The 27860-nt window shown below is 42.4% G+C and overlaps 3 protein-coding genes across 5 annotated transcripts; 1 reads left to right on the top strand and 2 right to left on the bottom strand.

Annotated features, from left to right (window-relative positions):
• Nucleotides 1–735: 735 nt before the first annotated feature.
• Nucleotides 736–13783, bottom strand: LOC143785338 (uncharacterized). Its single transcript, XM_077274092.1, has 5 exons — nucleotides 12437–13783; nucleotides 9242–9571; nucleotides 7756–8040; nucleotides 5140–5235; nucleotides 736–2948 (listed from the first exon to the last, which is right to left on the bottom strand). Exons 1-5 carry the CDS (start codon nucleotides 12480–12482, stop codon nucleotides 2548–2550), a joined length of 1158 nt encoding a protein of 385 aa, XP_077130207.1. The 5' UTR covers nucleotides 12483–13783; the 3' UTR covers nucleotides 736–2547.
• On the top strand, nucleotides 2752–16138 carry LOC143785340 (uncharacterized). Its single transcript, XM_077274093.1, has 5 exons — nucleotides 2752–2890; nucleotides 13909–14082; nucleotides 14761–14902; nucleotides 15105–15150; nucleotides 15449–16138. The coding sequence occupies exons 2-5, from the start codon at nucleotides 14002–14004 to the stop codon at nucleotides 15495–15497; spliced, it is 318 nt and encodes a 105-aa protein (XP_077130208.1). The 5' UTR covers nucleotides 2752–2890; nucleotides 13909–14001; the 3' UTR covers nucleotides 15498–16138.
• Nucleotides 16139–16194: 56 nt separating this feature from the next.
• Nucleotides 16195–27194, bottom strand: LOC143785337 (programmed cell death 1 ligand 1-like). Of its 3 annotated transcripts, XM_077274090.1 has the most exons (7): nucleotides 26557–27194; nucleotides 25747–26073; nucleotides 25148–25447; nucleotides 23804–23938; nucleotides 22179–22676; nucleotides 16598–16675; nucleotides 16195–16346 (listed from the first exon to the last, which is right to left on the bottom strand). In XM_077274090.1, the coding sequence occupies exons 1-6, from the start codon at nucleotides 26615–26617 to the stop codon at nucleotides 16629–16631; spliced, it is 1368 nt and encodes a 455-aa protein (XP_077130205.1). In that variant the 5' UTR covers nucleotides 26618–27194; the 3' UTR covers nucleotides 16195–16346; nucleotides 16598–16628. The 3 variants fall into 3 exon arrangements, with proteins under 3 accessions (XP_077130205.1, XP_077130204.1, XP_077130206.1); XM_077274089.1 differs by lacking the exon at nucleotides 16195–16346 and having other exon boundaries at nucleotides 16538–16675; XM_077274091.1 differs by lacking the exons at nucleotides 16195–16346; nucleotides 23804–23938 and having other exon boundaries at nucleotides 16538–16675.
• Nucleotides 27195–27860: the final 666 nt, after the last annotated feature.

Here is a 27860-nt window from a genome sequence, read left to right as displayed (position 1 = left end):
TCTACTGTGAAAATAAGTTTGATACCCATCCTCCGCTATGGGACAACTCCCTATAGCGTCAGAGTAGATCACACCCCTGCGTTCCTCATCATACTTCACACATCAACAACTTGGGTAAAAGAAAATAAAACAATGGTGTGAAAGTAAAAACTTCATATTAGTGTAAATATAATAATCTCTACGATTAATCCCCAATCCCCACAGTTTTAAGCGAGCCCTAAAAACTCATTTGTTCAGACTGGCCTACCGCCTCAATGCATTTACCTAACCATCCCTGTGTGGCCCATTCGAAAAAAAAACCAAACACATAATCAGGTTCCTCGCATCATGTTCTCATACACTTCATGCAGTTAATAGCCTCTGTGTCTGTACTGCTACATACTTAGGCTGATAACTGGTTCATGCAGCTTTACATGAACACCCGAGCCTTACACTATGGCTGGTCCAAATAACTAAAGCCATTGTTACCATCCACCTCTCGTGTCTCCCCTTTTCCTCATAGTTTGTAGCTTGCGAGCAGCAGGGCCCTCATTCCTCCTGGTATCTGTTTTGAACTGTGATTTCTGTTATGCTGTAATGTCTATTGTCTGTACAAGTCCCCTCTATAATTTGTAAAGCGCTGCGGAATATGTTGGCGCTATATAAATAAAATTATTATTATTATTATCATCTCTCTAAGGGAATGTCCGTCACTTTACTGTTGATGACCTATGAGGATATGATATTAGTCGGAGTCCGACATCCATTACACCCAATGATAAGATGAAAAATGCCCCGGCAGCAGCCAAATATGGCAGATAAAGCACAGAACGGAGCTGCAGAGCAGCATGCATAGCTGCTGCGCTCTGCCCCGTACATCACTTTATATCTGCCCTCTGCCGGAGGATTTCAGCTGGTTGGAGCACGAGTGCCATGTCTGAACCCTACTAATCTCATATTGATATTTTATCCTTCAGACCTGTCAACATGTAAACTAAAATATTCAGGTTAATAATAAAAAATAGAAAACAAAAAAGCGTCTGCGCTCACAGGACATCACATTGGGGATGATTTGGGGGTTGCTCTGACTGCACAAATAACAACTCGTTCAGGTAATTTGGACATCATCAGTCGGCAGGTCCTTCAAGAGAACGGTGTAAGCCCATAGAGAACTTTTTGATTTGGTCGGCTTCTTTGACACTGTGGTCTGACACCAGGGGATTGAATAGTATGTTTCCAAGAAATGGGATTTTGTTGGGAATCAAGCATGATTTTTATGTATCACCCGATGAAAGAGCTGATTTGGTTCTGAAACGTGTCGTGATTCTACTTTGTGCCCCATGATCTGAGCAAGTGTATGTACAATACCTGGTATCACCTAACATCCACAGTCCTTGTAAAAAAAAAAACAAAAAAAAAAAACACCATTCAACCCATTGGTGTCTGACAGAAGCGCCAAGGAAGCGACCATATCAAGAACTACTGAATGTGCTTAAAAAAATATATAGTTATTAAAAAAAAAACCTGCATCCTTCAGGGGTTAAACAGCGAGGCTTTACATTCGGTGAACTCAGGCTCTTGAATACCGAGACTAATTAATACCAAAAGCAGAAGAGAAAACCTTGTGACAGAGAACAAATAAACATTACCATGCACTTTATTTGCTGACGTTCTACTATCCTGTATATGAGCTGGATGCCAGTTTTGGTTCACATAACTAATTAATTTAATACGTTGATGAAGCAAACTTGTAAGTTTTTAGTCGCAACCAATTTATTAGGGAAAAAATGTCTGCATTTGGGGTTTATAAAGTGCAAGTATTGAATGTGAAAGTAGGTATATAAGCATCGCACGTGAGTAATGATTTTCATATCATATATACATAATTACAAGCAATAGATGTCACACGATAATTCAGTTACAGATGGAGCAGAACTGACGCTGTCACCAATTTCGCAGCCATATAAATAAGGCACTACAAGGTTAATTGAAGATTTTGACAAAATAACAGTGCAGAGATCAAAAACAAGATAAGCTGAACCATATGAGACACACGCTTTGTATTGTAATCGACAATGTGATGTAAAATGTGATGTGGGAAAACAAGAAGGGAGCGGATGTGACTGCTGACAGTGACTGATGCTGTGTACAAGTTATACAAAGCAGGGAGAGATAACTAACTAGAACACTCACATGTATGACCGAGGAAAAGAAGCAGCAGGGTTATCGTTTGCCCCATGGCGGTACCTTCGTTTAAAAGCCACTTTCCCAAGGCTTTAGAAAGAGTCATAACATTACTAGAACGATTAGAAAGTGCAAATTTCCAGATTTTCTATGAGTTCTCTTTTGACCTGGAATGGTTTCCGTCCCTCTGATTCTGCATCAGTACTTTAACTCCATCGAGTTATTAAGGGACGAATAGCTGTCTGGATTTGATTAGATTTCAGGGGAGATGGTTATCCTATAATAACTACGATGATAAGTACGATGCTTCTAGGTCTCATCATGGTCAATATGTCTTCTCGTCATTTTATTCTTGCTGATTATTACTGCAGCTCAACTGGGAATTTACAAGAAACACTTTGGAAGACCTTGATTTCTCTTACTGAAATTGAAGCTCCATTTCAGACGCTTCTCCAAAATTCTCCCGTTACAGAGGAACTGGCAGGAGACCTCAACCTCTTTGTGTTTGGACACAACCGGTGTAAATCTCAGAGCAGAGATAGCATGATGGAGGTTATCCTCGTTTGATCGCTCTGTTTCCACAATGTAGTCACTTCTGACTTTGAGGACAGCTTCTTCATCTCTTTCCTGGTTATTATCTGTGATTACCATCCTCTCTCCATTGTTCTCCTTGATCGTCCAGGTCACCCGCACGTCTTGAGGACAATTAGAAGCCGTACAGTAAAAGGTAACTTTCTCCTCAGTCTTCACCCTGTGAATGTGACCAACCTGAAACCTCTGGGAATCTGTAGGAATTACAGAGAAATTTATTTTTTTTGTATTAGACTAGGGTTACACGCCTGTATGTTCTCACATCCGAAAAAAATCCTTCCAATAGTCTGATCAGCGTTTGTCACAGTGAGATCTGATTTACCAGATATGGAGAAGATAGAAATGAAAATTCTCCATTCTCTGTGAAAATCGGACTGCGCTCAGATGTCATCCCAGTTGAGTCTTATTTTTTTTTTTTTTTCTCCCACCAACTCATTGACTTGCATGGCTGAGTGTGATCCGATTTACGGAGGCAACTGGGTACGCTGTGATTTTCTTTCGTCAGGTGGGCTCACTCTGAGGAAAAAAATCACCCCATAGAATAACATTGGTCTGAGTGCAATCCGATGTTTTGTCAGATCACACTTGGACCAAAAATACAGTCGTCTTTATAAGCCCTTAGTAGTAGCAGAATAAAGAAAAAAAATCTTTAAAAAAAAAAAAAAATTTAAAATGTGAATCACCTTCCTCAAATCCCTGTTAAAATAAAGAGAACAAAACTTCAATATCATCACCTCTGTAAAAGTACGATCAAAATATGAAACTAACTCGTACAATAAATGCTGTAAAGTGAAAAAAATAGGCCAGAATTGTGGGGGGGTTTAATCACCACATACGGTGTATATACCCCAATGGTATCAATAAGTAACAAGCTCTCGTATAGCTCAATCAATGAAAAAAGTCATGGATTTCGAAAACCAAACAATTTTTTTACAAATTTTTACAAATCAAAAATGTTCCCATCTCTTATGTTAAAAAAGGAAAAAACACTATACAAGTTTGGTTTCACCATAACCATACTGACCTAAAGTATCAGGTTAACAAGTCATGAACGTCCTAAAAACAATGGTGAAAATGTTTGTTTTTTTTCTCTAATTTCACTGAACATAGAATATTTTTTTGCTATTTTTTTGTTTGTTGTTTTTAGCACCTGCTATGGTAAAATGGCAAAATAACTCGTCCTGCGAAAAAAACAAGACTTTATATGGCTATGTGGATAGAAAAATAAAAATATTATGGTTCTCAAAAGAAGGGGAGGGAAAAATAAAATCGCAAAAGAAAATAAAAAATCCTCATGTTGAGAGGAGATTAAAGGAAGTTTACTGTACAATGAATTATTTCTCTTTAACCCCTTCCCGACATGCACCATACATATACTGCTCTGCGGGAACTGCAGTCCCACATTAGGCCAGTCTCACACGTCCAGATAATTCCGGTACTGGAGTTATCTGTGTCCGTGTGCTCACGTGGCACACGTGCGGCAGCCGTGTCCCGCCCGTGTGCCGCCTGAGGACCACACGGACCGTGCAGGAGAGACAGCGCTACAGTAAGCGCAGTCCCCAGCGTGTGGTGCTGAAGGCGGCATTCATCTCTTGTCCCCTGCAGAGCTCGCAGGAGAAAAGAGATGAAAAATCAAAATTTTTTTTTTTTTGTTAAAAATAAAGTTTGGGGTCTCGCCCACTTGCTGAAGAAATACTCACCCAGCTCCCTATGGGAGGTGGAGCCGCATATTCATCACTGTAATGAGCGGTACCACGTGACCACTCACACAGAACAAGCTGCCGGCGCTGAGAGGAGGCATCGTGGGAGCTGGGTGAGTATTTCTTCTGCAAGCGGGCGGGCGCGTGGGAGGTGACCCCAAACTTTATTTTTAACAAAAAAAAATTGATTTTTCATCTCTTTTCTCCTGCGAGCGCTGCAGGGGACAAGAGATGAATGTCGCCTTCAGCACCACACGCAGGGGACAGCGCTTAACTGTAGCGCTGTTTCTCCTGTGGCGGTACGTGCACACTGTTCTCCCTGTGCACGTGTGTGGGACGCTTTGCGGACCGTGCTGCCGGAGAAAAGCAGACATGTCTCCGTGTTTTGCAAACGGACACACGGTCCGTGAAAACACGCTGATATGTGCAGAGACACTTATTTTAATGTGTCTACGTGAGTCAGTGTCTCCGGTATGTGAGGAAACTGTCACCACACGTACCGGAGCCACTGACGTGTGAAACCAGCCTAAAGAAGTATATGTACTGCGCAGTGATCGTTCGGCCTCAAGCTAAGCGCCGTGGCGATCGGGTGCAGGTGTCGGCTCTAACACCCACAATCGGTGCTAGCAATATAGTGATATATATCATCTAAAAAAAAAAAGTGTCATCAAATGTAGGATCTCACCTCTTTTCACGAAATACCAGAGTCCTGGTAGTGACGTTACCAATAATCCTACTAAGACACCGATGATGACTAAATGCCACCAACTATTACTGTCACCTGGAAGAACAAACAGAAGCAAAAATAACACATAGCGCTACTGCAAAAATTACACCATGACTGCCACATCCTCTTCCATCGATATAAGCCTCTACTCTTCACCTTCTGTGTGTGTGTATATGTGTGTGTGTGTATATGTATGTATGTATGTATGTATCGCTTGCTTTTAGGCAGCTCGTAGTGTTAATACAGGAACATACTTTCTTGGTTAAACAGCTTTTCTCAGGCATTAAGGAATAAAATACAGTTCTTATATCCTAAACCAGTTTCACAGACCTAGTCAGACTTCCACCAAATATAATCACATTTGGTCAGTTTCTGGCCGACTGACCAAAGTCTCAGATGTTTCCACCTCTACACTCAGATACTGAATGATGCAGCTGAACTGTCTAGAATGGGCCATTCCAAGGCCTAAAACTGGAGGTATGGGGACCGCCAGTTCCACCCAGCTCTAGTAGCCGTTCCTAAAACCTGGACCCAAAATCCAGGCCAGTCTGCTCTCTGGGTTTCGCATCACTGAGGCTAGGCATCTCAGTGACACACACACACACACACACACACACACACACACACACACACACACACACACACACACACTCCATCCAGGACTTGTCTGCCTGCAACCTCTAAAATATATATATCGGTTGGCTCCAGAAATATTTGAACAGCGACATACATTTTGGCTGTTTACCAAAACATATTCAAGAAAAAGTTATATAATCAATATGGGCTTAAAGTGCAGACTCTCCGCTTTAATTTGAATTCACATCCTAATAGGTTTAGGAATTACAGCTCTTTAATATGTAGCTGCCTCATTTTAAAAGGACCAAAAGTAATTGGACAATTATCTCAAAAGCTCTTTCATGGGCTGCACGGGCTATTGCCTCTTTAAGCCATCATCAATTAGGCAGGTAAAAGGTCTGGAGCTGACTACAGGTGTGGCATTTGCATTCGGAAGCTGTTACTGTGAACCCACATCATGCAGTCAAAGGAGCTCTTAATAGAAAAGAAGCAGAACATCATTTTGCTGAAAAAAAGAAATCCATTAGAGAGAGCAGAAATTTTAAGAGTGGCAAATTCAACCGTTTCATACATTCTGCAAAAAAGTAAAAGCACATTGGTGAGCTCGGGAACTCAACAAGGCCTGGACGTCATGGAAGACAACAGTGATGAATAATCGCAGAATCCTTTACATGGTGAAGAAAAACCCCCGTCAGTAGATCCATCCAAGCGAAAAACACTCTCCATGATGTAGTGAAGAAAATCGTAAAACGCAAAGTGTGAAATGTCACCATTGTGAATATCGACAAAATGTTTGGAGGCTCCAGAATAAGAGGCATTATTATTACTGATATTAGACAAATGTTCTGCTATCCTTTTTTTTTTTTTTATTTTCGGATAGTACACCCACTGTATTGGAGTTTAAATGACAGGCAGCAGATGCAATAAACTATTTATTGGGTATCGCAACTGATGAATGATGTTATATCTTGGATGAAGCCAGCGGATGACTGAATGGATTTAGTTTTGCAGACATTGCATCTGCTGCCTGCACACTAGTGAAAACCTGTAGTGGATAATCAGGTTCTGGTGGACTGTGACTGTCGGACCCATCGAGATGAATTTCAAAGATGAAGATAAAATATTACACAGAAATCAAAGGCAGTAAAGCCTCACACGGAAGAAACCAGCGATGGTGACGTCCAGACTTGAGTCTGTCGTTGCTGCAGAGGATTCTCTACAAAGTATCAAAAATGAACATTTTATTTAAGGTAACGTTAATTTGTCCAATTACTTTTGAGCCCCTTATAGTTTTGTTCAACCACTTTAATTAAACCTGAACGTCTCTACTTCAATTGCATCACACTTGTTTCATTTTAAAACCAAAATAATGGCCTGCAGAGCTGAAATCATGCAGATTCGGTCACTCGCCAAATATTTAGTGTATATATAAATAATTTAATTTGGCTATATTTTTTTTTTGAATATCACGATGTTTACAAAAAGAAAACCTTAATAATCTTTCAATTTTCACGCTGACCACGGGGGCTTTTTTAGACTTACAATGATTTGAAACACAAAAAAGACAACTGGAACCAAGTCACAGCACAGTCAGAGCCTTGAACACAATCTAACTAATAACTGGCAGCTACGGTCAGCTGGGAATTATATAGAGGCGAGCCTTGACCATGGCTCCCAGCAGAGAGCTAATTACCTACCAGCTCACTGCAGAAACACAAGTGAATAACAAAGGGGAAGCTATCGCCACCTAGCGGCCAATGCAGGGGTTCTTGCAGCATGTTCAGACACAGATGTGACACACACTTCCTGTCCTCTCAGTAGTTTTCAGCAGGCTCCTTATCAACAGAGGCTGGATTACAATGACGGGTAACACTTCCATACACTGCTGATTACAGGATCCACCAGTCACAATCGGTGATACCACAGCTCACCGTCTCCTGTGAACATAGCCTGAGAGTACAGAAACCTGACCGTAAAGTAATGGTATTAACGACTTACGCTCCAGTCTGACTTTTTCTGTTATCTTTATAGGACTTTTTAATGCCTCATGTTGGACCTCACAGGAAATCTGGGATGGTGGGTTGTTCTCTTTATTCTGAATCTGATGATAAATCTCCTTATTGAAATATCTGTGGTTACTCTGTCGGGGAGAATCGATTCTCTTCCCGTCCAACAACCAGCGCATTGTCACTTCTTCTGGGAAAAAGTTTGTTGCTTCACACATATAAATCTGATCGTTACCATCGGGAGTCCTGGAAGCCGTGATACTGACCCTCGGAGCCGCTGGGGAGAGAGATTTTATTAGTTTCTGTAAAACAATCACTTTTATTTGCCATTAGGTGTTTTGATTTAAAAAGAAAATGCAAGGTATTGATTGATATTATGGCCACAATACTTAAGCTGGCAACCCACGTCAAGGGTCCTTACATATTGCCAGTCCTAGTCTAAAAAAAAAAAACCATAAGAGGAAAAACCTCCACTATTCTTGACAAAAAAAACACTGGCTGCCTTATCGGTATTATTGCACCTGTGTATTTGCCATCTTTACTTGGGTCCGCTGCACCTTGGATAGTGCAATTGTTTGGAGGCCTTGGACACGTAAGGCTGCTTTCACACTTACGTTGTTCAGAACCCGTCACAATGCGTCGTTTTGTGAAAAAAACACGCATCCTGCAAATTTTCCCGCAGGATGCGTTTTTTTCCCCATAGACTTGTATTAGTGACGCATCGTGACGTATGGCCACACTTTTTGTCCGTTGTCCACTGGTTGCGTCGGAATTTGGCAGCCCGTCATTGGGGAAAAAACGTTCAAGGGAACTTTTTTCTGTGAGTTGTATCCTGTTTTTCCAACTGCGCATGCCCGGCAGGAAATTTCTTTCTTTCTTTCTCTCTCCCTGGGACTGCAGACGGAAATGTGAAAGGACACTCTTCCGTTGGTACGTCGCGCCGACGCTTTGTGACGGCCGAGTACCGATGCAAGTGTGAAAGTAGCCTAAGCATCTTTGCCTGTGTACTGGTGTTTTTTTGTCAAGAATAGTGGAGGTCATACCTATTTTGCACAAACATTTCTGACTTTTATGCTTTTGTCTTGTCGCCTTTCAAAAAGTTTGCGTGGCTTAGTAGAGGGGTGTGACCCAACAAATGTATTATAATTTATGCCAGAAAATATACTAAATGGCCTGTGCCATTATGTGCTGATCTAGCCAACTTTATTATGTATAGGAACCTTTTTGGCCAATTTCCAAGAATAGGTCTGAAGTCATTTTTTGGCTTACAAATACTGGTGTAAAATACTGACCAAATACTTGGCCTTAACGTGGCCTTAAGACTAAAACTTTGTGACTACCTCGTAAAATACTTGAATTCTATGGTGGCATATGAAAGGCAACAGGCTAATAATACAGACCAGAGGTAAATTGCATGCACTGCAGCTGACAACATAACCTTTTCCCCCAATTATGGACCCATCACATACTGGGCTTACCAAGCATACGTAACTGAATTTTCTTTTCTTGAATGTCAAGACCGTAAACCACAGTGCAAGTGTATGTGCCCTGGTAGGAGACGGTCACATTTTGGATGGTCAGAGAGGCATCGCCCTTCTTGACCTTCTGCTCATCGATGACAAATCGTGAAGTAGACCCTTTTGTCTTTGTGTCGTATCTTGCAATTTTATTTTCTCCAAAATGCCAGAAGATGGACAAGTCCTGTAGTTGTAGAGGAAATGTTTCCACATCGAATGTGCAAGGCAAAAGAACATCAGTCTGATCTATCCCAACTTGTGAGGAAGGAACAGTGATCTCCAGGGCACAACCTAGAAGAGTGAATGGGTCGGAGTGTCAAAATCTTCCAGAATTAAGACAAAACAAATTAACTCGTTTGATGTTGATGGTCAAGCAGAGCACTGTGTGTTATGGCGCTCATTCCTGATCCTCAACCTGGAGAAATCGGCTCTATTATATGAATTTGCCTATCTCTGGCAATCATACATCAGGCACACAAGGGTCCTATGCTGCCCCCAGGCTATCAGTCTGGTATCTACACTATATCTTCTCGCCTTTGATGTCTGTAGCGATATACAGAGCTCACATCCGGACTATATATTACTGGGAGACAGCCCAAACTTGCAGCCAGCCTATAATACTGGGAAAGACAGAGCTCACATCCAGTCTATACTACTGGGAGAGCCGTTTCGAACAGCCCTCCGTTGGTGCCCATGGTGGGCGAGGCCCGTTGTGGGGTATCAGTGGGGACTAGTATTCAGAACAGAAAGGGCCAGGATCATGTCACGGGGGTGAATGGCTCTTCCCCTTTCCAGAATTGTCAGGGAGGTTTGAGGGACATCGGGGCTCTGGGGGGCAATGACGTCTGGCAGGCGGGTGCGCTTGGGTTAGTGTGTCATCCTACCAGTTAGTCCAGCTGGTCCTGTAGCCACTCGTTCCCAGGCCTCCGCTGCAGCCTCCAGGAACGACATTAATGATGGGTCCATGGTGATGTTCACTGGTCCTGGATCCAAAGAAGATGATGATCCTGGATGCTCCTCTTCTTTTTAAGGTACTTTAAAACTTCTTTCCCGACTCCATCCCACAACTTCCTACCCAATCCTATACTGAGTCCCAACCCATGTGACCTGAACTTTAACCTCATGCCCCCTTAGCTTTTATTAACCCTTTCCTGGCCTCCTACTTCCAAACCCCCCTTCATGTCCGGGCCTACATTATAGCTATGCCCCTTGCGACCCTATTTGGAATAGAGATTGCAGACTGAAACTTACAGGAATTTTAACACACATGATCACCAGCACATGTAAACCGCTTTTTTGCCATGTTTAGTGAGTCCCCATTCATTAAATCACCGAAATTCCTGTTCATGAAAATAGCAAGTTCAATCGGGGACATGAAAATAGCAGTTCAATCTGGGACATGATAAGCAAATGAGCAGGTGGAAAGGCTGCCAGAAAGAAGCTGCTCAGCTCCTCCTGGTCTATGACCGGCTGCCTGCAAGTAGGGAGCAGCGTTCAACATGACGATTCTCCTTTAATGTACATGCATGCTCATAACACAGAAAATAGTCATGTTGTAAGAAGTGGAGAAAAGCACAGTCTGTGTTGGTCGTGTTACATCTTGTACATTCCCCTTAAAGGCCTTGAGTTCTTAATGATACTAGATTTAACCCCTTCATGACTTGACTAAGTGCATTTTTATTTTTGCATTTGATTTTTACTCCTCTTAAACTTGACCGTTCGTGGCTTTGATTTTTTCAAGGAGAAGTTGTCATTTTCAATGATATTATTTTTTTCATAAAACATACTGAAAAACTAAAAGTTCAAGTTCGCTGAAAAATATACAATTCTGACTTTTTTGGCATAATTTTTACATCGTTCATTATATTGTATTGTAGCAATATTAATGGGGAAAGAAGTATCTCTACTTGGGCTCATTCCCACTAGCGTGTAACTCAGACGAGTGCACTTTGATTAAAAAAATATGATTGGAGCATTGTTATTCGATGAAACCGTGCAGATCTGCGTATTCAACGTAAGTAAACAATTGCGGCATGCTGAGATTTGACTTCAAAATCTGATGGGTGAGGGGGAAAATGGGATGCCGTCAGTATGACACCTGATTTTTACGGATACATTACAGTTCTGTAGCATAGGAAACGAAATGGTCGTGTAAAGGATTCATAGCTGCTGAGTTAGGCCTCTTGCACACTAGCGTCGTGCACTGCACGTCGCTATGCGTCGTTTTGCAGAAAAAACGCATCCTGCAAAAGTGCTTGCAGGATGCGTTTTTTCTCCATAGACTAGCATTAGCGATGCATTGCCACACGTCGCAACCGTCGTGCGACGGTTGCGTCGTGTTGTGTCGGACCGTCGCCACCAAAAAATGTTACATGTAACGTTTTTTGATGCGTCGTCTGCAGCATTTCCGACCGCGCATGCGCGGCCGGGCCTCCGCCTCCCCGCACATCACAATGGGGCAGCGGATGCGTTGAAAAACAGCATTCGCTGCCCCCGTTGTGCGGCGCTTGCACACTATGCGTCGGTGCGCTGCAACGTCGCATAGCGTCGCGCAGTACACGACACTAGTGTGAAAGTAGCCTAAAAAAAATGGATGACAAGTGAAAAAAAAAATCGTCCATCTCCTGGATGAAGATGAGACCGATTATACGCCATTGTGACCCCAACCTTAGGGGAAAAATGTCAGTACAACACAAAGTTTTGAATGCAACATTTTTCCTTCAAGCATATTGTCCTATTAATATATCAACCTCAGTATATAAATAATGAACATGTGTAATAATTTTATTTGATATGTTGATTTACAAACAGTATGTAATAAGGAATAGCTAAGAGAAATAAATTTACAAATGTAGTACAGGTTAAATTGACACTTAATAAGTTCTATTGTATAATTCTTAAAATGATGCATATGATTGATCATCAGCACTACACAACAAGGTATCATTAGTTAGCAAGGCTGTAACACACCAAATTGAACCTAATAGTTCATCTGCAATACTTGTATAAGTCCAGGTTACATTGTTACAATCACTAGCTATAATATAACTAGAAGACAATAGAGTGAGATAAGGGTGGGGTTATGGCTGCCGTCACTGAGGGATCTGGTAAACAAGATCTATAAAGCAGGGTGAGACAAGTAACTACAACACTCACATGTATGACCGAGGAAGAGAAGCAGCAGGGTTATCGTTTGCCCCATGGCGGTACCTTCATTTATCAACACCTTTCCCAGGGCTTTAGAAAGAGTCCTAACGTCTTGTGTAAATTTAGTCCACGATGACGGGAAAGTGAAAGGAAGGCGCTTTTTGCTGGGAACGTGAATGCCTGGATTTTCTGTGGATTGTCCTCTGACCTGTAAAATACTGGAACACTTTTCTTCACTTATATGTCCCCTTCTCAGCTTTCAGAAAGTTTCTTGCTCTGTGCAGATTTAGAGATTGACCTTGGGAAGTGAAACTAAGAGGAGCAGTTTTGTTCTGGGAATATAAACACATTCCCAGTATTCTTATTGGTTTTCCTCTGAAGGAAGCAAAAGATTGCCTGCTCCCATAATGGCCGATGAAATGAACATGACACTGTTATTAACAGTAGAACGTACAGTAGAATATGGATCAGAAGTTGTACATTGGACATTTTTTCCATTGCATTTAAAAAAAATTAATTCTCGTTGACGAGTGTAGGCGGCATTTTGGACAAAGTCCCCTTGTGGTCCTGCGAATCTCTATTCCCTCTTATGCTTAGGGTCATGTCAGCAGAGGGCTCCACGATCAAGGCTCCGCTATCTTCAAGGTTTGGTGATGCGGTAGGTAGTCTCAGGAGACAAAGAGCTGATGTCTGAAGATCTGTAGCGGCAGCTCTTACATCAGACATCGGCCTCACACTGTTCAGAAGTCTTTTAATTATTCCATTTTTGTGGCCCATTAGGCCGAGACACACACATCCGTTCAGCTGAGGCCATGTTGATTTTTTTTTTTCATTTTTTTTTTAGCTTCTTCTGAAATATTTTGGAACTAGAGTTGTGAATCGAAGCGCCATACTTGATTCTCCCATGTGAGGCTTACAACAATGGGCCATAAAAGTGATGTCCTAATACCAGCAAACACTACAAATGTGTAGAATGATGGGAGTTATAAGTCTATTCAGGGTATTCCAATTTTTTTAAATGCTGAACTAATAAAGGTTTGTTGTTTGTTTTTTTTAAATGTCTGTAGTTCTTTTGTTATTTTACTTTCCTTTGCAGCATCCAAGATTATGGTTGTTTTGGTTTTAAGCGTTTGCAATTGAAGATCTCAGTAGAGAAGTCTCCATACAACTGTATCGGCCAATATGGCTTCATCACGATGATGGTTCACCAGGCGATCATATGATCAGTGCTTTCTTGACCATCAGAGTTCTTTTGTTTAATGCATATGGCCTCCATGTTTAGTCATAATGGACGTCATTTCCATATGTTATTTTTCAATCTTAAATCCAAATGTCAAAACCAAAAAAACCCTTAAAGTATAAAACACTTTTTCCTCAGCTGTCTGAATAGAAGGACATAGATGTCGTCCCTCATCAGCATTCCGTGGTCCTACATAAATGTCACTAATCGCACACACAGATGCCCTTTATCTCTGCACCAGGCCTCGTCATCCATCACTCGTCCATCAGCCACATACTAGAAGAAGGATAGCAGCGGCTATAAATGCAGACATTCGGCTTCTGAGAGATCACACATGATGCGGCAAAGGAGAGAGCGCTGCAACATGGAGACCAGGCCGGTGGAGAAAGGGCGCATGAGGTGGCACCGATGGGAGGTGAGCTCTGCTAGGGGGTAACTAGATTACTCCAAATAGATTACTATTCTCTTTTATTAAATTAGTTATGTGGGAAAGCAAAATCTGTAATCTGTGACCAATTCTATTTTGATCTCTGCTTTGGATGTGAATTGAGCGCAGAATAACAATGACATATATGTGATTTTCATTTCTTGGAGCCTTTTGGGTTCACCTTGTTTAATCCCTGCTCTGAATAAAAGAAATGAAGTGATAATATAAATGATCAGATGGGGAACGCTAGGAGACTGGCAAACCATAAAGGGAGAACGAAGTATCCTCTGTGCGCTTGTAAGCAATTTGTATTGGAAATTAATGTAATAAATTTTTGCTGCAGCAATTGTATTATATTAATTTCCAACATTTTTCCTTTTTTTTTTTTTTCAAAAAAATAAATAAATTAAAATGTTAAATTCCATTGCAGCTAAATATTTGTAAATGTTCGGATGTGACATAGAATGATTGTGATCTTATATTGTGCAGAGCATATTTGTTGTAGGTAGGTTGCAGAATTTTGAGTGCAGCTCTGGAAACATCACGTTTACCCTCTGGTCGTGGCTTCCGTAGCAAATGTCTGACAACCCACCTCTCCTACATAGAAGGAAAGGATAACGGATTATAACTGTATACTATGGGTGACCCTGCCGCACTCTCCCGCAGCTCCTGACCGTATCCAGCGCTCTGCTCTGCCTGCTGTATATCTGGATCTGGTATGAGAATTTCCACTTCCATGTCTCCCACTTCTACGCCCACTTGGGTTACTCCAGTGCCCAGCACGTGGTGGGGCAGAGGTATCTGAGAGGTAATGTTCCATCACATTTTATGTTTTGATTCAGCGGGCAAATTTATAATAATGGGGCCGTGATAGTCTACAGATTTCTGCTCTGAAGCTTCCAGAGAGATGTTTCCATAAATCTCGCTGCATTGTGTCCACTTCTGTAATGTTTTCCTTACGAAAGTTATTAACCCTAACCCTGCTCTGCACTTGTGTCTTGTGTATACAGGTGCTGGCATCCGTCAGGACCCAGCAATGGCCTCCTACTGGATCAGGTAAGCGATAAGTAGGATCTGAAACACAGTCTACAAACATAGTCATCGTGGTTACACTTTTTCCCCCACTCTCTACGTAGCAGCTAACCTGCTTTATGGTTCCCAGGTAGAATTTTCTTTTTTTTTAAGTTGAAGCAATAATTGAAAAATTCTTTAAACGTTTCTTTAAGGTCCTCCTCATTTACTAGTTGAAAAAATGAATTAAACTAGTAGGAAGGTGAAAAGGTTCATTACGTGCTGTTGTGAGAGGACCACAGTGATGATGGTGCAGGTAACGCCAGATCCTCTGTCTCTACAGCCGCGCTGCAGCCGGAGGGGGCAACCAAACTCTGATCTTCGGCAACTGAATGTCTAACTACAGGAGAACTTCTCAACCTTCAGATTCGGGGGAGTGACTACTGTAAACCCCACAATTCCAGCCATTTTGAAGCTGCTCTTTACAATTTAAGTCTCTCGAGTCCTTCCAACATCACATTCGAGAACTGCTTGTTCACTTGTTGCCTGATCCATCTCACCCGTGGTCAGTCCGGGCATTACACTCTGAACACAGACCATAACATACAGACCGTAACATACTCCCGTCCGACCCTTAGTTATAGGCAGAAGGGTTCTCAGGCTGGATTTCAGAAACATCGTGGTGACGGCAACTGGCTGAAGCTGTAATCAAAGAGAAGAACCGGCTCTTCACTCCGTGACTCAGCCAGTAGACTGCATTATGTATACCGTAATACCGTACTGTACTGCCCGGGTGACGCGGGGTCACTGATTTATACTCAGAGGCAAGTTTTACTTGTTAACTTTAGCACTAACTATAGCACAAATACTGCACATAGTGTATAGCTGAAAACATTGTAACCATCACATTAGTGTAATAGACAATGTCCAGAAGTCAGGTTCCTTTTCACTAAAGTACTAACAAATATGCAAACAAAATATTTTTTCTTTGAGAAGTGTTATTTTTTTTAATTTAAACCATTAAGTCAAAGGTTTAGTTCTTGTTCTTTTCACCAATTACATGTATAGTATAAAAATTAGCAGAATAGTGAGTGCAGCTCCGGAGGATAAATAATAATTACACCTATATAAAAGGTGAGTTGGACATTCCCTTTATCATGGTAGACATGTTGAGCAAGGAATTGATTGCTTATAAATTTTTTATTAGGAGAAGACTTTGGATTGTGAGCCGACTCTTCTTCCTGCACAGAAATGATAGTAAAGTCAGGCTTTTGATGTAAAACTTTGTTGCGCGTCATTCTCTGTAGTCAGCTGATGAGGACAGTGTTGCACCTGAGGTGATGGACCGTCCGACATTAGACAACCCTGATGATCTACATCTAGAGATGGCACTGACGGTGTCGCCATACTTGGTGCCCTCTGTTGTACCCCTCCACTCCTCATGCATCCACCATGGTCACCAGAGAATGTACCGACAGACGCATGTATCTACCTGGTCCAGGTAGAGCTGGAGACCTGAAGGTCTAGTCTCCAAAGGGGTGTCCCCAGTGGTACGTCTTCGCCGAGTGTTCTGAAATAGGAAATGGACATAATGCTTAGACTGATCGCTCATCCTGCCCTGGAATAGTCTACAAATCACTGCTGTAAGGAAGGGGAGAGCCACCAGTACTGATGGTAGATGGATAATACAGGACTGGAGCAACAATATAGTCCAAAAATGTGCACAAGGTCTTATGTAATGGAGACACAGCCAGCCTATGAGCAAGGCATGGAAGCTGAATAAAACGACTTCTGAAAAAAAGAGATAATGAATAAACAGCTACAGCAGGAGTGGACAACCTCCGGCCCGTGGGCTGTTCACCTTTTCTCCAGCCCCGGACAGATTCCTGGAGACTACACTGGTTTAATTTCCTTTTGCACAGTGGGCAGGCACAGGGAGCATTCACTGCTGAATGCTGCATCCCATGCAATGAAGGATTACGTCCTGACGCTGACCGGTGCCAGTGTCTGGATGTACTTTGTTGGCAGAGTTAGCGAGCTATGAACTTCAGACCCACAGAAAAAGACAACAGCGGCAATGTCTCCTGTGTGATGAATATACTCCAGACCCATCATCTCCTGTAATGTATATACTCCAGCCTGTCTCCTATTGTATATAATCCAGCCCCAGTGTCTCTTGTGTAATGTATATACTCCTTCCCCATCATCTCTTATGTGATGTATATGCTAGAGCCCCAGTGTCTCCTATAAGATGTATGTACAGCAGTTTCAGTGTCTCCTATATTATGTATTTGCTGCAGCCCTGCTGTCTCCTATATGATGTATATGCACCAGTCCCGGTGTTTCCTATGTGATGAATATACAGCAGTCCCAGTGTCTTCTATATGATTTATATACAGCAGAGCCTGGAGTATTCTATGTGATGTATACAGTAGTCTCCGTGTTCCCTATGTATTGTACACACCAGACGCGGTGTAGCCTATGTGATTTATATACAGCAGTCTCTGTGTCTCATGTGATATATATATACACTCACTGGCCACTTTATTAGGTACACCATGCTAGTAACGGGTTGGACCCCTTTTGCCTTCAGAACTGCCTCAATTCTTCGTGGCATAGATTCAACAAGGTGCTGGAAGCATTCCTCAGAGATTTTGGTCCATATTGACATGATGGCATCACACAGTTGCCGCAGATTTGTCGGCTGCACATCCCTGATGCGAATCTCCCGTTCCACCACATCCCAAAGATTTCATGTTGTTTACGCCAAATTCTGACCCTACCATCCGAATGTCGCAGCAGAAATCGAGACTCATCAGACCAAGCAACGTTTTTCCTATCTTCTACTGTCCAATTTCGATGAGCTTGTACAAATTGTAGCCTCAGTTTCCTGTTCTTAGCTGAAAGGAGTGGTACCCGGTGTGGTCTTCTGCTGCTGTAGCCCATCTGCCTCAAAGTTCGACGCACTGTGCGTTCAGAGATGCTCTTAGGCCTACCTTGGTTGTAACGGGTGGCGATTTGAGTCACTGTTGCCTTTCTATCAGCTCGAACCAGTCTGCCCATTCTCCTCTGACCTCTGGCATCAACAAGGCATTTCCGCCCACAGAACTGCCGCTCACTGGATTTTTTTTCTTTTTCAGGCCATTCTCTGTAAACCCTAGAGATGGTTGTGCGTGAAAATCCCAGTAGATCAGCAGTTTCTGAAATACTCAGACCAGCCCTTCTGGCACCAACAACCATGCCACGTTCAAAGGCACTCAAATCACCTTTCTTCCCCATACTGATGCTCGGTTTGAACTGCAGGAGATTGTCTTGACCATGTCTACATGCCTAAATGCACTGAGTTGCCGCCATGTGATTGGCTGATTAGAAATTAAGTGTTAACAAGAAGTTGGACAGGTGTACCTAATAAAGTGGCCAGTGAGTGTATACATACATATACAGCAATTTCAGTGTCTCCTATGTGATATATATACACCAGCCTCCGTTTACGTAATGTATATACATCAGTTTCTGTCTTCTGTTAGGAGACACTGAAACTGCTATATACATCTATGTTATATATATATATATATATATATATACAGCAGTTTCAATGTATCCTATGTGATGTATACAGCAGTCTTAGTGTCTCCTATGTGATGTATATACAACAGAGTCTCTGTCTCGTGATGTATATAAAGCAGAGTCGCAGTGTATCCTATGTGATGTATACAGCAGATCTCCCACTTCCTGAGTTCTATGATACGTGAGCAGTGATAAATTTCCCACTTTGAGGAGACCTGCTGTGTAATATATATCTGTGTTCGGTAAAAATTACTACTGTAGGTTCTTTACAAAAAGTTGACTGCGCTCCTGACCGATGTAAACCTAGTAAAGCAGCTGTGAATAACAATATTATAATCAATACCACCTAATATCACAGCCCCACCAAAGAGAAGCAGCTCCAGCCATCACATTAGGGGTGAGATAATTGTTTGACCAAATATCGCAGGATCATTTTCAAGTTGATAATTTTGTACAGTCCTGAATGATGGTATAAATATCCAAATGGCCCTTGGCAGAACAATGATATAGATAAGTGCATATACATACCGTATTTTTTGGACTACAACACGCACTTTTTCCCCAAAAAAATTGGAAGGAAAATGGAGGGTGAGTCTTATACTCCGAACGCAGGTTTACTGGGGGGTTGCGGCAGTGGTGTAGCAGCGTCCCTTCCTCAGGCAGATGTGCGGCGATGCTGAAGCTCGGTGTTGGCGGTGAGCAATGCTAAGTACATCTTCGGTTTCTCTGCTGCCATCTTCCTGAAGCCGTGGGCCACCGGAGGCAGCGTATGCGCGGATTGAGATCTCGGCTAGGCCTCTCGCGCTCCATTTTCTTGAGGCTGTGAGCTTCAGGAAAATGGCTGCCAGAGGCCGCGCTTGCGCAGATTGAGATCTCGGCGGTCCTCAGCTTCAGGAAAATGGCCACCGAGAAATCAATGATGCACTCTGCTCACCGTGGCCAACGGGCCGCAGCATCACATTTCTGCCGCCGACATCCTGAAGAAGGGACCCTGCTCTACCTCACCGCCGACACCGGACCCGCAGCATCGCACTGCTGGGATACCCTGGGACTGCATCATTGCCCCACTTCTGCTGCCGCTGGCTTCCTGAGGAAGGTACCATGCCTCCTGTGACTCCGCTCTACCATCGCCAGGCCCTCAGGTAAGATACCTTAAATTCGGACGATAAGACGGACCCCCATCTTCTAAGAATTTTTTTTTGCTATTTTCCACCTCAAAATTTGGGGTGTGTCTTATGGTCCGGTGCGTCTTATGGTCCGAAAAATACGGTAATACTGACTCGAATTTCTCAGAATGTGCTTCTTCAGGGGTTAGATGTTAAAGGGAACCTGTGAGGTCCCCCATGTCCTCCAGTATTCACCTATGTATGAGTAAATTTCCTGCCTAACTTTCCCTGTATAACGTATTTTAGTTAAATAAACATTTTAAAGACTAGTTGATGGGGAAGTTAGTTTCCTCAAACTAAAGGAAAAGACTTGAGCTTAACACGCTTTGTGAATTTGGAGTCCGTGGGAGGAAAGACCGGTGAGTGCCACGTCTCCATCTGGTGTGGCACAGCAACAGTGGAAGAAGTGAAGAGAGCGGCACTTCCAGCGGATAGATAAAAACGGTATAGATTAAAAAGTGACGCGTTTCTGGCATCCTAGATGCCTTTAATCATAGCAGGATTATAGGTTTGGAATTATGGGTGGTATATATGTAGGAGATGAGTGAAAACGTGTGAAAGTGAATGTAAAAATCAGAAAAAAAGCAAAAATTACAATGATAACATGAAAATAAGTGGAAAAAAGTGTACTGAATATTAATGTGAAAACAGATAAGATAAAGCTGAATGTGTGCGGTGATACAAATGTGTATGACAAGTGCATGTGAGGGTGAAATAAATATAATTAACAATCATATCTGTATAATGTTAAACACAAAAAGAAGCACCGGTAGATGGCAATAAAAGTACAAGTGAAAAGTGTAAGAAGATGCGTAAAATATACACAAATGAGTCAACAGTGGGAATGAAAAAAGTGAAAACCTACATGTGATCTGTGACAGTATAATGATACTCAAAAAAACAAATGAGACAAATGAAAAAGACACACCCGAGGATCAAGAGATGCCGGGAAAAAAGTTTGAGAAGGTACATATGACCATATCGATCCATCATTTAAAGGGTAGCCTAGAAGAAAAAAAATGTGCTAAAAGAGATAACAACAATACTAGTCCAAGACGCATAAAGATACTGGAATTACAAGCAAGAGTAATGGATACAAGTGGAGAAAGCCAGAAGAACAAAAGTTCTCAAATTGCCGTCCCTAGAATCAATGAGGGCCCTATAAATCCTCTAGAATTCCAACAAAGAACCATAAATATGGAAGTTGTTTCTTGCGATATGACTTGGGATAAAAGCCAAACCAGCATCTCTGTCTGCAGACATGGTGTTTCGCGGTGTTGCCCCTCTTCTCACTGTCCACAAGGAAAATGTTACCCCTTAGACCCCAGTCCAGAGCCTCTCACCCAGCCAAATCAGATCTCATCCCTTGTACTGATGAGGGCAACACCCTGAAACACTGTGTCTACAAGAAACAGTTCTAAGTCCATGGTCATCTGTCAAATGCTTCTTCTGTTGAGCTCAATCCTTGAGTTTTCTCGGGTGGTTCGGGGCATCGCCGTACACTCAATTCCAGTGTTGCCATGTTACCTTGAAGCTCCCTGAGATTAGTCATACCACATCAGTAGTGACACTCCTGACTTTTTTTTATCACATGAACAGTCAGCTGATCAGGTCACTCCAGGATCATTTCGACACCACTTTAGCTTTAGATCCATACCTGTATCCCATGGTGTATCACACCCACCTTAAAGTAAGCTACTTCCATTCTATTGGTGTTTACAAGGAGGCATCTGCACACTTAGCATCTAACCCCTGATGAAGCACATTGTGCGAAATGCGCATCAGATGGACATTCTTGTTTCAGATCTGCGCATCCGCTTGTCTATATCACTCTTTATCTTTTTATTGTCTCTATTTCATGGTTTTTGTATTGCATCTGATGTAAATGGTTTTTTATCGTTTTTGTTACCAGTACTGAGTATTGATAACTATTAATGAACTCATTCCATGCATTTATAATTCATTACTGTATTATTATATTTACCATGTGCAATTTGTACATCGTATCTTCTTGTGACACTACCTTCGTATACCTTCAGAATTATATGCATATTTATAGGGGTCTCAAGTTATTCCACCTCCTTTTTCTTCATTGGGTGGATTCATTTTTTTAAATCTTTTTCATATGTGGTTTTATATATATTTTCAATAAATATTGTGATTTTTAATCTGGTCAGTTTTTTCATGCCTTGCTCATAGGTTAGGTGTGAAGACTTGTGCAAGTCTAGTGGCCAGAGGGATGGATATTATAACAATGTACATTCTAAGACTTTTTTGACTTGGCTCCCTGTGCAAAAGTAAACTCACCCACAAGCTGCCCGATCAATGGGATCCACTTACCATGACCGGACAAATAAAGTCTTGGCTGTAGAAAACCTTGCTGCACGTCATCCTGGCATTTTACTTGTGGTGGAGGACCTAGTTCTCGTGAAGAAAGTTGTGAAGATGATGATACTCGCAACTCTAACGTTGTAGATTTTGAAGGTACTTGTAAAACAACAAAAGGTTCTACAAGTGGGAACACTGGTGACTCTGGAGGGGATTGTTTTGAAGGGTCAGATCTTGACTTTGCAGAAGGGCGAGAAAGTGTGGATTCTGGTGACCCTGGAGAAGGTCTCAGAGGTGTGGATTCTGGTGACCCTGGAGAAGAAGGTTTGGATTCTGGTGACTCTGGAATAGAAGGTTTGGAAGTTGTGGATTCTGGTGACTTTGGAGGAGAAGATCTCAGAGCTGTAGATTCTGTTGACTCTGGACATGAAGATTTAAGCTCCTGTAGCTTCTGAGACTCTGGAATTCCGGACCCCTCATCATTACCTGTGCTCTGCACCTGTGTACAAACTATGGAAAGTAAACATAAATATAAAATAAAATCAAAATCTTATGTTATATTGTAACTTCCAAACCACCATCAGATGAAGATGACAGGATTGTGGTCATGAGATTTAAAGGGAATCTCTCAGCAGGTTTTTGCTAAGTAATATTAAAGTTGCATAATGTAGGGGCAGAGAGCCTAATACTAGTGATGTATCACTTATTAGACTACGTTGTGCAGTTTTTATAAAATCCCTGTTTACTCTGCTTCAGATCTTGCAGTTTTCTAAATGCTGAGCTCCGTATAACCCCACCCACATCACTGGCAGCTTCCTGTGTATAACCCCTCCCACACCCCAGATTGGTAGCTTTCTCTGAATAACTCCACCCACACCCCTGATTGGTAGCTTTCTCTGAATAACTCCACCCACACCCCTGATTGGCAGCTTTCTGTGTACACTGAATTGTCGGCACGTTGCTCCAGCAGCTATCGTGCAGGCCTCTTATTTTAATAATGGGACGGGGCGTACAGGAAACCTAGAAAGAAGTCGACAGTCTTCCCTATCAGCTACGTCTCTCACTTCTGGATGTGGGAGGTGAAAACCCTTTTAAGTATTTTAGCAATTTACACTTATTAAACTGATGTGTGATTACAAAGATACGGAGTTGAGCAAAAAGATTTATAAAAGACCATAGTCCAATGGCGGCCGTATCAGAGCCCTCCCCTATCGGCCGGCCTCCTCTTCTGATCAGTGGATATAATGTAGCACCGGGCCTACTAATCAGAAGAGGCACCATGGATGGCGGCCGGTTGGAGGCAGGTCACAGTGCCGCCATGGACTACAGACTCGGACGATGGATTGGAGTCCTGAAGATCTTTTGCGTCCGTGTATGTGGCTGCTCTCGGGTGGATGAGCAGACGCGGTACATCCTCCATTGTGTCTCATGCTATCAGAGCTGCCCGCAAAAGCAGAATTGGCTCCTCGGCATCAGCCAGCACTATATGTACTGTGCCCGGGTTTGCACTGTACGACCACAGATCTGGCCGAGATGGATTTAGATTTACCATGGCACATAGTAATGGTTGATTGCTCATGAGTAATCATCAGAATTACAAAAGTATGACGGCTACACGACGCCGTCACCTTTCTCACCTCGATTCTTCCATATCCACCCCGTCAGCAGAACGACCAGCAGCAAGAGAACGACTGGGATGGCGATGAACAGACCTGTGAACGTGGTATACGACCAGTCCGCAGAGCCTTCCGAGGACCGAACGTCTGCGCGCTCTTGGGTACAACAAAAACATTGGGTCACTCTAGGATTTTATCTGTTAAAGGTATTACCCAAAACTGACATAATGCTGCTCTATAGCATCCCTGGTGGTATAGAGATTAATAAATTCATAGATTTGTAGTGCTCCAGGTTACTGATGACCTATCCATGAGATGGACCAGAGTCTGGCACCTGGCTTCTCCACTGATATTTGCTCCTGAAAAAGCCCAACGAGACCCGACCCCACCAATATCATATTGATAACCTATTCTACAGATGGATCATCAGTGTACTACTTCAGGAAAAACCCTTCAATCCTACTCATCTAAGAAAGTTTTTACCCTCTAGACCACCAGGGACATTATTTACTATCTCTTTACCCTATTTCTTTATTATTGCTATACTGCAGGAAAGAATGTTTATTACTCTAACTCCAGAGTTATTATTTATTTACCACTAGACCACCAGGGTTTATATTATCTAACCTCTAAAGGTCTTGGGATATAATTTATTAATGTGTATTTATTATTAAGTGCTCGACATTAAGGGACATTATTTAGTAACTTGCAGACCACCAGGATGATTGATTGTACCATTACTTATTAACTACATGATCACTAGAGATATTATTTACTAACCACTAGACAAACAATTGTGTTGTGTATTATTTATGAACCTCTAGACCACCAGGTAAATTAATTTAATTAACTACTTGACTTTCAGGAAGATTATCTAGTAACCACTAGACCACCAGGAATATTGTTTATATTATTTATTAACTGCTAGTCCACAATTCATATTATTTAAATTATTATCTGCTTGACCACCAGGGATTTTATTAACTATTAGAACACCAGGAGTTATGTTTATATTATTATCTGCTACACTACCAGGAGTATTATTTCTACATCTTATTTACAACGTATTAACTGCTTCACCATTTGGGATATTATTTATTTTAATTATGAACCACTAGACAACCAGGGATATTATTTACTTTCCTCGCCATACCATATTATTATTTAGTAATTTGTGAGTCTCTAGATCACCAGGGATATAATTTATTAATAGTTATTATTAACTATTTGTCCACCAGGAATTTTATGTTTCTAACACCCAGATCACCAGGATAAACTCTCTGGCATGTAGGACTCACAGATGCAACTTTCTACCAGATTCACTTTACAAATACGACCTCATTAAGATTTTTTTTTTCCACTCACCTGTAAGAATCAAGTGGAAGGTTTTCTCGACTGGGAACTGAAGAGACACATGAGTGACCCTACAGGTACACGTCTTATTCATGCTGTCATCCGTGGGGATTATGACCACCGCACTGCTCACGTTATAGGTCCCATCTTCTTGTCTCTGAGGCTCATACATTTCATGGGTATCTAGGACCTCGGCCCCCCAGAGCCATGTGATGGTGATATCAGGGGGGTAGAATCCGGTGATTGAGCAACGCAACGTATTCTCTTCATCTTTAATCACAGGTTTAGTTACTATTTTCATGATAGGATGAGCTACAATTGGAAGAAAAAAGTCAGAGCTTCCCGAATTAGCAGATATATAAATGTCCCTTGCCAAGGTACGGAAACCCATGAATATAAAGGAGCCACCACATTACTTGTGGTCTCCTATTACTTCATAGAACTTATATTTAGCCATTTCTTAGTTTCATCTGATTTTATAAAGACTGAGTGACAACCAATATGGCCACCATTACGGATTTCTATGAGTTGTCACTTAAGAGCCCAAGGTGTGAAATCTACCTAATATTTCCACATGACTATTTAAGGTAAAACATAATTCAGCTCCTTACCTTCTACATCTAGCTTAATATCCTTAACCTTGGAGTGAGGGCTGTATATGACCCGACACTTATATACACCTTTGTCTGAAATGTTCACTTTCGAAATGATTAGAGATGCGTCCCCCATCACAGCAGCCTCAAGATCTATGGTCAATCCTGGTCGAGAAATATGTAACATATTGTCATAAGCTAGAATTTGGTTTCCCATAAAAAACCAATGTATGGCTAAAAATTGTGTGTCTAGAGGCAGCTTGTCCACATTAAAGGAGCATCTGAGGATGGCGACAGATCCTATTAGAACTTTGTGAGTATCCGGGCCGGACAAGTCAAATGCTCCTACAATGAAAAATGAAAACCTGTGTCACAGCAAGAATGATCACTATTTTTAAATAAAAATTCTTAGGGTACCGCAATGGGCAAACGATAAGGCCGTTACCAGAGAAAAACATTGTAATCGTAAATAAAAAGGTGCAAAATCTATATATCTAAGTGCAGCTTATTATATCAGAGAATCAGATTCACTGACTCTCCAACACTTCTGGAAACAATTCTTAGGGTACCGCAATGGGCAAACAATAAGGCCGTTACCAGAGAAAAACGTTGTAATCGTAAATAAAAAGATGCAAAATCTATATATCTAAGTGCAGCTTATTATATCAGAAAATCAGATTCACTGACTCTCCAACACTTCTTGAAACATAGCCCCAAGACAGCAGATAAAGCTAAGGGAACCGCCATGGGTTAAAAGTTGATTCTATAATAATAGAAAAGTTGCCATTGCTCATACAGCTGAAAATCAGGATTATAATGGACACTCACCTGTCATCTGGTTGTTGGACCACAGAAGCAGAGGAAGGAAAATAACACTATGGAGCTTCATGCTCACGTATCATATCTGTTTCCACATTCATTAAATAATGAAATACCTCCAGTCGAGTTACCAGTGACATAGGAATTTCTAATGCAAATAATACAATTATAATAAGAAGTAACACCCATGAAAAGAACCTAATAAATCTCCAATGCTTACAGTATAGGAGTCTATGCAAACAGAAATATCAAGGAGTTCCCGGACTTCAATGTTGTAAAATTTATGCTGATTTTATTCAAGCTTGTTGCAAAGGTATCAAACAGGTTTAGAATATCCAAAGCCTTTCCCCCAATGCTTGAGAAATCTGTTGAGAAACTGGATGGTCAAAAGTAAATCCTGCATTTTGCTACTTACTCTATATACACATTCGTAAAGGAGCATAAAACCACAACTGAGTGTCCAGCGGCCTGTAATTGTGCAATGAAGCAAACTACTTTTCACAAGCTCCAGAACAAAGCAGAGAACCAACCATAATATGGAAGGTACAGGAACCAAAATACAATGGTCAAATTCTTCACATAGTTCACATTGTGTTTCCCAAAGGTGACAGTATTATAATAGTTCTATTCTGTCCATAGTCATTATATTCTTACTAGATGGCAGCCCGATTCTAAAGAATCGGGAGTCTAGAATCCATATATCTGCCTGGGGCCCCATATGCTGCCTGGGGCCCCTGTGCTCTGCCTGGGGCCACTGTGCTCTGCCTGGGGCCCCATATGCTGCCTGGGGCCCCTGTGCTCTGCCTGGGGCCCCTGTGCTCTGCCTGGGGCCCCATGTTCTGCCTGGGGCCACTGTGCTCTGCCTGGGGCCCCATATGCTGCCTGGGGCCCCTGTGCTCTGCCTGGGACCACTGTGCTCTGCCTGGGGCCCCATATGCTGCCTGGGGCCCCTGTGCTCTGCCTGGGACCACTGTGCTCTGCCTGGGGCCCCATATGCTGCCTGGGGCCCCTGTGCTCTGCCTGGGGCCCCATATGCTGCCTGGGGCCCCTGTGCTCTGCCTGGGGCCCCATGTTCTGCCTGGGGCCACTGTGCTCTGCCTGGGGCCCCACATGTTCTGCCTGGGGCCACTGTGCTCTAACTGGGGCCCCATATGCTGCCTGGGGCCACTGTGCTCTGCCTGGGGCCCCATATGCTGCCTGGGGCCCCTGTGCTCTGCCTGGGGCCCCTGTGCTCTGCCTGGGGCCCCATATGCTGCCTGGGGCCCCTGTGCTCTGCCTGGGGCCCCGTGTGCTGCCTGGGGCCCCTGTGCTCT

The sequence above is a fragment of the Ranitomeya variabilis genome, chromosome 7 (genome assembly GCF_051348905.1).
Source record: "Ranitomeya variabilis isolate aRanVar5 chromosome 7, aRanVar5.hap1, whole genome shotgun sequence".
Lineage (NCBI taxonomy): Eukaryota > Metazoa > Chordata > Amphibia > Anura > Dendrobatidae > Ranitomeya > Ranitomeya variabilis.
This window is presented reverse-complemented; position numbering and strand designations above follow the sequence as displayed.

Coding starts and splice junctions, on each gene's coding strand:
- LOC143785338 (XM_077274092.1), bottom strand. CDS start 12,482: ATGGGGCAAACGATAACCCTGCTGCTTCTCTTCCTCGGTCATACAT. Junction 9,572..12,436: donor TCTCTTCCTCGGTCATACAT/GTGAGTGTTGTA, acceptor TCACTCTTCTAG/GTTGTGCCCTGGAGATCACT. Junction 8,041..9,241: donor AATTCAGTTACGTATGCTTG/GTAAGCCCAGTA, acceptor CTCTCTCCCCAG/CGGCTCCGAGGGTCAGTATC.
- LOC143785340 (XM_077274093.1), top strand. CDS start 14,002: ATGATGCGGCAAAGGAGAGAGCGCTGCAACATGGAGACCAGGCCGGTG. Junction 14,903..15,104: donor GGGGCAGAGGTATCTGAGAG/GTAATGTTCCAT, acceptor TTGTGTATACAG/GTGCTGGCATCCGTCAGGAC. Junction 15,151..15,448: donor ATGGCCTCCTACTGGATCAG/GTAAGCGATAAG, acceptor CTGTCTCTACAG/CCGCGCTGCAGCCGGAGGGG.
- LOC143785337 (XM_077274090.1), bottom strand. CDS start 26,617: ATGAAGCTCCATAGTGTTATTTTCCTTCCTCTGCTTCTGTGGTCCAAC. Junction 26,074..26,556: donor GTCCAACAACCAGATGACAG/GTGAGTGTCCAT, acceptor TTTTCATTGTAG/GAGCATTTGACTTGTCCGGC. Junction 23,939..25,147: donor CTTCCACTTGATTCTTACAG/GTGAGTGGAAAA, acceptor GTTGTACCCAAG/AGCGCGCAGACGTTCGGTCC.